The following is a 13,924-nucleotide window of genomic DNA, read 5'->3' on the forward strand; positions in this document are numbered from 1 at the left end:
ATAATATATGCTACTAGAAGTATTAAATTTATTACGACTACTACTAATATAATTATTATTATACTACCACTAGAAATACAGGTAATTAGGTACACTTTGTGGAGAGACTGCCATGTTCCTGAGTTAGCTTGTCTCACATTCACCAGACCTCTTATTTTCATATTAATTTCATAGAAAATGAGAATTAAATTGATTGCCATATATCATCAAGTAGATAACAGGCCAAAATAAGAAACTTGATCTTTCTGACTCAAAATTCCATTCATCATCATCATGGAGTATCCTGTATTTCCAAGAAAAAGAAAAGTAGAAGGAATTGTTTTCTACTGAAAACATGAGATATTTTACTCTATGTTGTTATGTGTCATTGGACTCTTTTCTATAATAGAAATTTCCTGTAATTTGAAGCTCAAATACATAATCAATTTGAAAATACTGTTAACTCTCTGATATAATATTTGCATTGTTACACTTTGCGTTAAAATGATTTTTGTTTGTTGTTGCTTTATTTTATATTTGTTTGGATTATTTACTGACAGTCATTTGCATATGAAGAGTAGTAGCAAAAGGCCCTCAGGACATTCCTTTGACTAAGAGAAAGTCAATATTAATGCAGTGATTATAGCCACTATACTTAGAGCTGGAACACCTGATCTCAAACCCCGGCTCTATAACTTAGTAGCTATGTGATTTTGGGCAAGTTACTAAGATGCAGTGTCCTCATCTGTGTAATTAACTTAATAATATCATTATTATAATATCAACTACTATATAGTTTTGTTATGAGAACTAAATGATTAATATTTGTAAAAGACTTCCTTATAGGTGGACAGTTCCCAGCTGATGTGATTTCACACCTTATTTAAAAAGCAAAAACTTGTCATAGTATGAGGAGGGCATCTACCATCATCTTCTAGATATCTCCATCATTAGAGTCAGTTGTAGGACAAGGCAACAGTTAGTGATGTCATTCTCAGGACTCTAAGTAAAACTGACTCCAATAATGTTAGTGTATCACCACAGAGGATGACTTCAAGCTAATGACTGGTAACCCCTAGCTGGAAGTCCTGGGGTCATTGCACTGAGTTAGGTAGACAGAAGGATAAAAAAGGTCTGATTAGACTTTCACTGGGAAAAAGGAAAAACTCACAAGTGGCTTTATCCAATTGAAGTTCTAGGGTTAGTTGCTTCCAAACCTGGTCTTTGTGAAGCAAAATGCAAATTCCTAGACCTGTGATCTCTTTCTGGAAACAGAGCTCAGGAATTCAAAATACTACTCAGCATATTCCACACATATTAAAGTTTAAGAAGTACTACAAATATGTAATGTGCTAATAAAAGTAAAACTAGATCAGAATTATAGCTGATGTATAAAATATGTTTGTTATAGAAGTAGTAATCTTTAATATACTTATTTTTAGGATCTCTTTCCTCATTTGATAGGGCTATTTTATATGTCACATGTTTAGGTTACCAGCCTAGTACTGATACTCAATATTACTAAATAAACCAGTGGATTTAATAAAGCATTTTCTAAAAATCCAATAGCAAAATAATACTATGTAGAGATAAATGACCTTTATGAGCTCTACAGAGATGCATTCTTTATAGCTCTCAGATTACTGAAATTAACAATAAAAATAAAGTTAATTATAGGAGCTTATGAAGTTTTATCATTTTGATGTTTTCAATGTTCTTTGATTTCACAAGAGAACTTAAGCCTCAGCCTGGAGATGTATGTTCATTGAGGAGATCTAGCCCCTAAATAACATTAATAATTTAATTTTATGAAGATTTGTTTTTTCTTAAATTATGATGGTTCACCAAACTCAATCTATGGAGCATTAATAAGAAATATCTCTGCACAAGGAGAAAAATAAGATGGATAAGCACATTTTGATTATACTGCTATTGAAAGACTGAACAACAGAAAAAGCAAGTTTGACATCCTTGAGAGTTTTCCATTTAAGAAAGAAAAATCTGTTCTGATGTAACATACACTACAGATTGAAGACATTACTATTGAATCAAGTGATACAAATAGTACTATTCTATCTTATTTAGCCTCAAATGAAGGTATCTTTCATGATGGTGCAGATATAGACACTTGACAGATTTAGAAGCAGGCTAGTTCCAGAAAGGTCCCAAATAGTGTAAACCTGCCACCTACAGCACATCCTTAGCACTCATTACTTCAAAGGCAAGAGGTTACAAATTGAAGAGTAGCCTTAGTTTGAATGCTCACTTGATCATTTTGATATACAATTGGTGCGCCAAAGATTCCTAATGGACATTTCTATGCCAATTAGCTCTTGCTTGTTCGTTCAAATAAGACTCAGAAAAAAATGTCACCTTCTCTATATAAGTTCTATGACTGCAAATAATTGCTCCTTCATGATCTTTGGGATATTGAGTAGAATGTCAGCTCCATGAGGGAAATAATTTTGATCCATTTTGCTCAGGGCATTTTCCCAGCACCTACAATACTACCTGGCATATCATTTAAAAATGAATGTGTGAATGACACACTTTTATCATAGCATCGTAACATCTGTAATGCTTTCATTCTTATTTGCTTTGTGTCTTACCTTCCTTGGCTGAGAAGCACCCCCCGAATCAACTAATATGTTTCTCAATCTTTGTATCTCCAGTTTCTGACACAATACCTAGTATGTGGTAGTCACTTCTTAAATTTTTTTGAGTAATTGTTGAATTATAATATTGTATTTAAAATGTATCATTAAATGAAATAATGCCTACAAAGTCACTCAGAGAGAGATTTGGTGCAAAAAGAGCAAAGCAAGTATTATTTCATTTACTTTCTTGTTTAAAATCAACAACAAGCAAAAACGAAGAAAATAAAAGAAAAAGGACTATTCTATGGTAGTAGTTAAATTAGACTACACTGAATCAAAATATGGTCTATAAGAACCCATAAGAACTAAGAATACATAAAGCTTGATTTAAGAAACAGTGAATGTCAGAGCAGAGAAGACTAAATAATTTCTTAACAGTTCAGGTTTAATAAGCCATTCATTAAGTTGAGCAAAAATATGAACTGGGAGCTAGAAATTTCTCTCAGAGTCAACACATCTATCTTGAAGCTATATATACACAGAGACTAAAGATCAAGAACTTAATATTAAAGTAAACAAAAACATATAAAGTCTAATCAATTTAATTACTATCAAAAGGGTCTTCAAAGATTACTTAATCTTTGAAGTTGAATTGTGAAACAGATGTATCACACTTGTCCCCATACACCCTTTAATAAAGATTCTCAATTTTATTCTGTGGTGATAATAAGTCTGAGTCATTTTTGCTTCATAGGCTGAGATTTCAAATCTCTGAAAAACAAGGAAAAGGATAATATAAAGTAAAACAAAGCATAAGATAAAACTAAACCAATAACAGACACTAGAAATCTAACTATAGAGTTGAGGCTACCGGAGGGAGAGGAAGAGAGAGATTGCAGAGTGTGGAGGGGGCACAAGGGACTATAGGGGAGGACTATGGATTCCTTGGTGGTGGGTGTGGTGTGTGAACATACATCTGAAGGATACAATCCTATACCTCTAAATTATATACAATGTTGAAAACCAATGTTGCCTCAATTAAAAAAAAAAGACCAAAAAGTAAAACAGTTAAACTTTTAAAATAATATTTTTATATCTTACAATAATTCTCCTTGTGAAAATCCAACCATTGAGCATTACTTGCAAAGTAGAACATGCACATTTATGATAAATATTGGAAACAAACCATAATATAATAGAAAATAATGCAATATTACCTAGTCAAATTTTTTTTTTGCAAGAACCGGGGTATAGACCAGATGTGTGGGAGGGTGAGAGGATTCACCAGAGACAGAGCAGGGAACAGAACAGGCAGACTGACTGAAATACACTGCTGAGGGGAGCAGTGGGCGAGACAGGAGAGGTCTGCTGTGCCATGTGGGTAGCTCCCTGGCTGGTCAGGATCAAACCCACAATGCAGAGGCTGTGGACAGCTTCACAGCGCTGTGCTCAACTGCCTGCACCATCTGGGAGGCCCCAAATTATCTTGATATTAACCAAGAGACAATTGAAATGTACTTCTAAACTTCAAACAGAAATATTTGCATTTTTTTCTCCTTCATCTCAAAGTAAAATGCACATTTATTTTCAGTAAGTACTTACTAAGATCTATTTCATAGGATATTCTGTAAGCGTTCAAGAGAGGCAAAGACAAAATATGATTAAATCTCTACCAATAATAAATTCCAAATCTAGTTACAAATAATCCACAAAAGGAGAATAAATGTAAAAAAAATAATAAATGCTCATCAGGATGACTGAAGAATTGTGTAAAAGAATAGTTTAAGTAAGTCCAGGGAAGAAGTGAAATTTGAGAGACAGATAATGGACTTGCCCAGAAGTCAAGGGCATCTCAAATGAACTTTTCAAAGTTCTGGGAAATTATCTACATTAAAGTTGTGGGGGTTGGGAATGTTCTATCTGAAAACAACACCATTGATCCATCTTCCCTGTCTCTTCCCTTAGTCTTTGCTTTTCCAGAGGATGGATCCACTTCTAACTTAAATGCTCCCATTTCTCTACCATTAATATTAATTGAAGAGGGGGAAAAGCAAGAAAAGAGAAAGGAGGGAGGAAGGGCTATCTATTTACAGTGATGTTCATCTGAAGTTGATAGAGTGTTACAATGCAATATTATTCAATAAAAAAATTTTAAAAAAAATTCAAAAAAATGTTGAAGGAAACATATTCCCAATACTAAGGAATACTGTCTTCTAGCCATCTATCACCCCTAATAGCTGTTTCAGAAGCAGTGTGGTATAGTGGGAAGGGCAAGGTCTTTGTCCTTCAAACCCTAAATCTACCACTTAAATGTAGATACCCAAGAAGTAACACACACGCACACACACACACAGCACTGAGGCCCAGTTTCTTGGTCTCTAAATAGGTCTTAAAAATATCCAACTCAGTTCATGGAACTAAAGTAATATTCAATGTCACAATGATTATAAGGCGCTGAGAACAATACTCTGGAGGATTTGTGGAGTGACTCCTGAAGTGCCAAGCTGTTCCCAGAAAACTTGTTCCTCCTAAGGAATCTAGATTATAGGTCCTCAAATACATTCCAATAGAACATAAGCCCAAAGTTCCTTCCTACAAGTCCTAGTCACAAGGCCTCTAATATCTCTGGGTAAAAACAGTAACTATAGGGTTGGTTACTCCCCCATCCCACCCCCCACTGCCAAACCTATACAAGCTCTAATTGCCAGGATCCAGGACCTAAGCAAACTACCTCATTTTATGGATTTATATCTAGGTGAACTTCAGCCTGCAAAAAACACATGTATGTCAAGTCTGTTCTATAAACTCCTGGACAAAAATGTAACTACCTTATTTTAAATAACAATTATACTACCTACTAGTGTGGTCTCTCTTCAGAGCTTCATCATGTAAAAAATTGTAAATTTTACCTTATTTCCATTTTTTATTTTTTGATTTTGTTTTGCAGCTGTATTTTTAAAGACCCACTCGATTTCAATTTAAATTAAGAGTTAAATGTACTGGTTATACTCTAAAACTACATTTTTGTATCAAACAAATATAGCTTTTTACTTTAATCATATTTCACAGAACCTATTCTTCTATGGATGAGCTTATCACAGTTTTAAAGGTGCTAACAATTGCAAAATCACAGCTTAGACTTTACTGATTTATAGTGACAAGAAAATGTATGATTTATGTTCCACTTAATGCAGTGGTTAAAAGCAAAATAGAAGATTATTTTGGGGGAAAAATGTAGTTACTTAATGTCATTTTAAAAATATCTTGTGGCATCACTAAAGAGAAGAAAAGAAATTGCCAATATGATTTCAGCCAGGGGAAACAACAGTTCTTTATTATCCTACATTTTCTATTCTTCATGCTGCCTTCTTTAGTATGAATCACAATGAATCATCTCAGCTGGTTATTTAAATAAGTTAAACAAACAAAAATCAGGTAGAGAAAGAAATGGGGGAGTTAGGGCACTATTGCTACTCAAATAATCTAACATTGATTTTACAATACATATATAAAAGGATATTACTTAAAGATATAATGTACCTGAAGATAGTACATAATTATGTCTAAATTACATACAACAGAAATTCTTTTTGCAAAGATGCCAAAGTGCCATGTTTAGAAGAATTGAGTGAGGAACACATTCTAAAGATGATCTTGTATTCTAACTACTTGATCTGATGACCCAGATAGTCAAAGCAGATGAAAATCTAGCAATACTATCAGTATACTCCTTGGAAGAGTTCTCCAAACAGTGCTTTTTTTTAAAGATTTATTTATTTATGCAGATAAGAACTGGGGTACAGGCTAGAGGTGCAGGGGCTGAGAGGATTCACCAGGGACAGAGCAGGGAACAGAACAGATCAATTGAAAAACACTGCTGAGGGGAGCAGCAGGCAAGACAGGTGAGGTCTGCTGTGCCATGTGGGTAGCTCCCTGGCCGGAAATCGAACATGTACTGCAGAGGCTGAGGATAGAGTGTTGTGCTTCAGAGTGTTGTGCTTAACCACTTGCACCACCAGGGAGGCCCCACTCTCTCTCAACAGTGTTTAACTGGCACAGAAATTGAACCAGGGCCTTTGTTTTGACACCACAGATGCAGCCACTGCACGGTATTTGCAACAACATGATCTGGTTACTGGCTGCTTTGGAAGACTTAGCATAAACTTTTTTGACTGAATTAAATTCATGTACAAATGGGTTAAGGTGGTGTATCATTGGTGCTTTGGTGGTGGGCGCACTATGGCAATAACACTTGAAGTGGGAGGGGGTGGCCATACTTCCAAATTACAAGCAACAATGTAAAACATAAGCTCAATACAAATAAAATAAAATAAAATAACATAAATAAAGAGGGGTAACATGTATGAAATGTAAAAAATCAATAAATAAGCAAGTTCATGTGCAGTTTGTTTTTATCATTCTCTTCCTGAGGTAGAAATTGTATATTTAATAGCATATGAGAGTTTAATATATACGTATTTTTGTTTATGCATACAAGAACTGGGGTGTAGCCTAGCAGTGCAGGGATGGTAGTGGTGGGAGGAATAACCAGAGGCAGAGTGGGGAGCAGAAAAGATGGATCTACTGAGATGTTCTGCCACAGGGAGCAGCCAGCCAGACAGGAGAGGTCTGCTGCACCATCTGGGTCAACTCTCTGACCGGGGATCGAACTCAGGCTGCAGTGGCAATAGTGATAGTGCTGAGACTTAACCCCTGTGTCACCATGGAGACCCCGTGAATTTAACATATTTTTAACTAAACCAAGAAACTGATTTCTTTAAAAAAAAAAGGCTTAACTAAAATAAATTAGCATGAGAGTAAGGGTACTTTATGCTCTATTACAAATCAATATTAAAAGTATCTGAAAAAGAAAACTTTTAAATGTTACCAGTAAAGTAATGCTCATGAAATGATAGGCCTATCCTGACATGGCCCAGGATTTATCCTAAAAACAATTAGGAAAAAAAAAAAAGTCCTAGTACAGTAGATGATGAAGGGAGGGTGAGTTCTCATGAAGTCACAGAGGTTATTTCCATCAATGCAGTGAAATATAAAACAATGTAGGTCCTGAAAATAAAAGTTTATACAAGTTAGGATGAAGTACCAGAAGACAGACGGAAGCAATCACAAAGGGAAACCCAATGAGCAGCAGCCACTGGTGAGACAGGAGATAAACAAAAGAAAAGAAAGTATAATTTGGGGGATACAACAACATAATTAGGCTAATAATTAAGGGGCATTAGGTAATAAAAATATCAGCTCAATGGAAAATGGGGAGAAAGACTAGCTTCAGGAGATAAACACTGACAATGTCGAATTTGCTATAAGACAAAGCTGTCTCAAATCATTTTTTGACATGGTGCAGAACATTAATAAGTAGAATACAATCTTTAATATAGGTATGCAGCCAGAATCCGTATAAAAATAACATGGGGAGTGACACTAAACATACTTTTAGTAATGTGTATCAAATGGATGATCAACTGCTTTATCATCCAAACTTATCTATCAATTTGAGCAAGCAAGCTCACATACTTCTCAGACTGCGTTTGATTTAAGTCATCATCACACATAGGTCAATTCCAGAAATGCCAGCTCATATCAAACCACTAGAAACCTAGCATGATTGAGAATTTCCATGGGGATAAAATCTTTCTTTGGAATTTTTTGAACTTTAGATGGGCCACTTTGGATTTCCTAGGTGGAATCAGAGCCAGCTACCTAGTGTACTGATATTTGCGGTTCCCAGGCTAGACTAAAGTTGGAATTAGTGGTAATAAAACCAAGACAGGAGATAAGTAGGTGGAGGCCTGAAATCATACAATTTACACAGCACAAGCTTAATATTGTCAACTGGGAAATTCATTTTATATCACTCAAAAAATGTCAAGAGACATTAGGTGGGTCTCAATCAATTGTGAATATAGAAAAGAATTGATGTGACATTTGAAAATATGAAACTACATTTCTAACAGGACATATGTGCTCACCTCAGTAGCATCATCGCCTTGAGATACTAAGCCTTCTTCTAAAATGAAGGGATTGACACTAATGAATTATCAGAGTTAATAAAAAAAGAAAAAAGTCAGATCAAATCAGCATTGTCAGTTTTTCAAAGAACAGGCGGAAATACTGCCAACAGACATTTTACATTTAGTGAGAATCAGAGGTGGCAATAAGCCACATGGTTCTAAGTTGTGTTCCCTGCTGAGTCTGGCTTGCATTAAGCAAAATGTGTACATAGCCAGATCAAATGAAAATCACTTTTATTTTATTTGGTCATTTTTAGTTTTTGCAATAATGTGAAAGAATTGACAGCCAGAATTCTTGCAAAGAAAAATTTCAGACATTAAACAAACAAACAAAAAAACATTGGAATTATATAATCATTAATTATTTTGCAGTGCTGTTTTATATATTAAAAGGGGGATAAAGTGTGAAACCATAAACTTAGTAATGTTTTTAAGTACTTACTTCTCAGTCAACTTTCAGATTTAAAGTTGTGGTGGCATTTGTTAATTTTTGACACCTCCCTCTGCCCTCCATAATCTAGTACTGTTTCCTTGAATGTGCACTTTTTGGACATATTTTATCTGTCACAAGTACATCTGAAGTGTATCGGTTATCTTATCAGTCACTGTTTATACTATATATCCATGGACACATATAAATATTCATTTTCTAACTATTATGTGGTTGGCATTGACCAAATATTAGGAGCCAAGGTCATTCAGTCAAAATGAGCTTTCAAGAACCATCCAATAAATCAACTCAAACAAATTATTCACTGGTAAATTATCCTTCTTTCTGTTGGTTGTGAGAACAGTAGAGAATGGTCTGCTGCTACTGTAAACTTGTGTAATAAATAAACAAGATGGTCGGTTGTCAAGGGGTAAAAATTACACTGTTGAAAATGCAATGGGGTTTCAGAGACCTTCATACTTAAACTCTTTGCAGTAAGGAGAAACAGTATTTTATAGTTCAGACTTGAAGGTCATTTTTTTTTTTTTACTTTGAGAATTTAGGACTAATCAACACTACTGTCATAACAAAAAAAAAATAAGTAAACAATTAATTCTTGTATTAAGAGGAAGATTATGTGTTTTATTTAACCTGGTACAGGAACTGTTTAGTGAAATCATTTAGCATTGTAGCAAAATTGAAGCTGAAATATTTATTTAGTTGATAATTGATATCCATTATTTACATATTAACATGTTATTCTATGTTAGAAATAAGTTCATAACCAAAGTAGTAAAAATAAAACAGATCCACAAAATTCCCTACAATTTGAGTCCTTGATGAATCTTTAACTATGAAACAGAGCATGTAATTCTGATTCATAATGACTAAAATTAAGAAGTATATAATTTAAAGATAACAAATCATAGCACTTGGATGAGACATTTATTCTGAGGTCATGGAGAAATATTTTCTCCTACATTTATCAGTCACATTTGGTTTTGTTTTGCTTTGTTTTTTTTTTTTTTTTTTTTTTTAAGTACCGTTACATCTTAAGTCAGGATGCATTTTTCTGGGTAAAAATGACAAGGAAATCCAAGTAGTTTCACATAAAAAGAAACCATTACTCAAAAATAACCAACAACCAAAGAAAAAGTTGTTCAACTAGAGCGGTAGTCTAATAAAACAGAAATAAGTCAAATGGTCCTGTCTTATCCAGTGGAAAACCTTGACTATTAGGGAAGAGTTTAATCCGACCTTCAGTGGAAATCTTGGTAGAATCACTGCACTGGTTTTGTTTCTTTGTTTGTTTTCCCCTGTATTGACATACTTAGAGCTATCATTACTAATGAAAGAGTGATTAACCTGGCCTATCACGATAGTCTCTTTACCTTCTTACTTTAACTAAAACCTGACTCCTTCTAAGGACTGCTTCAACTGCAGTCCTCTGAGCCATATTCAGTTTTCCGCGTCCTTCGCATCAAAGCCTGAGAAGAGCAAGTCCAGTATCTCTAGATCACTGTTCCTTCTTCGAAAACTCTGACTCTTGGAGAGGATGATTCTGTCATTTCCTCCTACAGGACTTATTCCTGCGTTAATGCTTGGCAATGCCAAGATTCAAGTGGACATAATCTGATCTCTTTAGGTTCTCATAATCACCTTTCTTTTCTTTTTTTTTTTTTTTAAGATTTATTTTTTATTTATTTATACAAGCACTGGGTACAGTCAGAAGTGCGGAGGGTGAGAGACTTCACCAGAGCCAGAGCGGGGAGCAGAGCAGGCAGAAGGACCGAAGTACACTGCTGAGGGGAGCAGCGGGCGGCAGGAGAGGTCTGCGCGCCATGTGGGATCCTCCTCCGGTGGCCGGGGAGCAGCCGGGGAGCAGCCAGGGAGCAGCTGGGGAGCAGCCGGGGATCGAACCGATGCCACAGAGGCTGCGGGCAGCTTCGCAACCCAGTGCTCAACCACTGCGCCACCAGGGAGGCCCCAACCTTGCTTTTCTTAACTCTTTTGTCATTCCTCTGTGATTCCACCTCCTCACTCAATTTCTTTTTTTTTTTTTAAAGATTTACTTATGCATGCAACAAATGGGGTAAAGGCCAGAGGTGTGGGGGGTGAGAGGATTCACCAAAGACAGAGTGGGGAACAGAATAGGCAGACTGACTGAGTGAAATACACTGCTGAGGGGAGCAGCAGGTGAGACAGGAGAGGTCTGCTGTGCCATGTGGCTAGCTCCCTGGATGGGATCGAACCCATCCAGTGATCAAACTGGTGCTGCAGAGGCTGTGGACAGCTTCAGAGTGCTGTGCTTAACCCCTTGAGCCACTAAATGTAGGAGTACCTCAGAAAAGTTAGACCTTTTCTGTCTTCCATCTATATTCAATCACTTAGACATCTCATCTGGAACTACTTCCAAATTTATTTTCCCAGATCTCTCCTCTGTACTCTGGATACAATTACAGTTACTTTTGCTAATACACTTATTTTGAGAATGCAAATGTGTTCCAAACCAATTTACATTAGGGAACAATTTGAGTATAGTGTTAATTTTAAAATTATTTTATTTGTGTCAGTTTTGTTCCACCATGTATATATGTTCCTTTAAAGCAAAGTTTTAAGTTTTGTTTCAGCTTCTTTATTTGGTTGCCAATAGCTTGATAGTTCAGAGACTTAACCCTTTGTGATACCAGGGAGGCTCCAAGATATACTACTTATATTTATGACAAATAAAATATACATTTGTCAAAGAAAATATGGACTCAGAATAGCAACCTGTAACCATTTACAATCCATATTATGCAATGCTTTTATTTTACAATATACTCTTTGAGGTTCCTTTCTGTGTGTGACAGTTATTTCTTTATAGGTAGATAAATATATTTTTTAAGATTCATTTATTTATGTATACAGAACTGGGGTACAGGTCAGAGGTGTGGAGGGTGAGAGGATTCACCAGAGACAGAGTAGGGAATAGAACAGGCAGATTGACTGAAGTACACTGCTGAGAAGAACAGCGGGCGAGTCAGGAGAGGTCTGCTGCGCCATCTGGGTTGCTCCCTGGCCGGGGATCAAACTCATACTACAGTGGCTGCGGATAGTTTCATAGGTTATGTCTTAAACCCTTGTGCCACCAGGGAGGCCCGGAGAAATATTTCTGTAATATAAATTACAATCTACTCTTATTCTTTGAAAGTTTTTTTTCCAGATTTATTTATGCATACAAGAACTGGGGTGAAGGCCAGCAGTGCGGGAAGTGAGAAGACTCACCAGAGGCAGAGTGGGGAGCAGAACAGGCAGACTGAAATACACTGCTGAGGGGAGCAGCGGACAAGTCAGGAGAGGTCTGCTGCACCATTTGGGTAGCTCCCTGGCTTGCCAGGATTGAAGTCATGATGCAGAGGCTCCAGACAGCCTCACAGTGCTGTGCTCAACCTTCTGCACAACCAGGGAGGCCCTTCTCTGAAAGTTTTTATATTATATGCATAACCAACTAAATTTTCTAAAGTATGAAAATGAGAACTGAAAAAAAAAATAAGCAAAACAAATGAGACTGAATAAAACAGATGCTTAAAGAAATCCTTACAGAAGATTCATTTATTGTTCACAAAACTTTTTATCTCTTTATTATACCTGTTTTATTCTTATTTGTAAAATGTCATATACTTGGTTACTCAGCTTCTAAGTCCAAATTATTCTATAAATAATTAGAAGTGGAGAATATAGTGACTCTTACCAGTAGTCACACACCAACAATAGTGAGATAGCAACTTGACAAGTGCAAAAAAAAAAAAAAAAAAAGGAACTGACTTAAATATACCAAAAGCACAGAAATATGAGAACATTTATTATGGGAGCAAATAGCCCTAAATGGCTCAATTGCTCCCAAGGTCATGGTTTTATAGCAACTATAATAAAAGTCATAGGATCACTGAGGAGGAAAAAAATGTGTTGTATTTTCTGTGTTAAGAAGCAATACATGTTGTCAACAACAACAAAAATTAGTCTTTCAGGTACTGGAAATATTTGACTCCTTCGAGTACTCCAAGTAGTACCTCTTAACTATTACTGCTAAACCATAGTATTTTTTTTTGTATTGATAAGTACATGTTTACAAATGATTTACAAATGATTTATTAAAGGTCAGAGAGGAAGATGAAGATTCATTTGTTACAGTGGTGCCCTGTGAATGTGGTTAATGAAGACCAATTAGAAATCTAATTAAAGATTTGCATATTGATAAGCAGAAAAAATGGTCATTATAGGGACAGTGTCAGAATTTTGCAGAAAGAGATGAATTCAAACATGAAAGAATTGAATTGACTGGATGTTAGGTACAAACATTAACAAAATCTGAACAATTTTTTCATGTGGAAACTGAAAATCATAGCAGAAGCTTAGAATTATTAATCTCCTATGAAAGAAAGTGGAACAGTCTTTAAGATATGGTACATTATCTTAATACATACTACGTATGTACACTTTACTCCTACTGACATGACAACCAGAAATCTTCTCAGCTCTTCACATATTTCTGTATATAAGAGGGAAACATTGCCTTGCCATGGATAATCAGATAGTATATGATTTTATCCATTCCTGATTGAAAATTAGTTGCTCAGTGTTTTATTTGCTAAAATTACTATAAATTTAAAGAAAAATTACCTTTAAGTTTGTTTTGAACTTCTAAAGCTATATCAAGAGCATTGAAGGGCAGAACTGGTTCATTGGCAATTTGCAAAACCACTTCTCCTGAGAGCTGAAAGAAAAAAATAAAATACTCAATTTCAGTATTACATTTTTCGTTTGCTTGTTAAAGAGAAACAACAGGCCCCAAAATGGAATCATTTATGCCAAGACCCACCAAGACTTAATACCAAATGTAACCA

General features: G+C 35.5%; 1 protein-coding gene across 1 annotated transcript in view; it reads right to left on the bottom strand.

The window, feature by feature from the left end:
* The window catches only part of NAALADL2 (N-acetylated alpha-linked acidic dipeptidase like 2), an 881,821-nt gene that overhangs the window by 41,235 nt on the left and 826,662 nt on the right, over window positions 1-13,924 (bottom strand). The window contains exon 12 of the mRNA XM_084231106.1: window positions 13,701-13,794. Coding sequence (XP_084087232.1) covers window positions 13,701-13,794 — 94 coding nt within the window. The remainder of the gene's footprint in view (window positions 1-13,700; window positions 13,795-13,924) is intronic.

The sequence above is a fragment of the Talpa europaea genome, assembly GCF_964194135.1.
Source record: "Talpa europaea genome assembly, chromosome: 4".
Taxonomy (NCBI): Eukaryota; Metazoa; Chordata; class Mammalia; order Eulipotyphla; family Talpidae; genus Talpa; species Talpa europaea.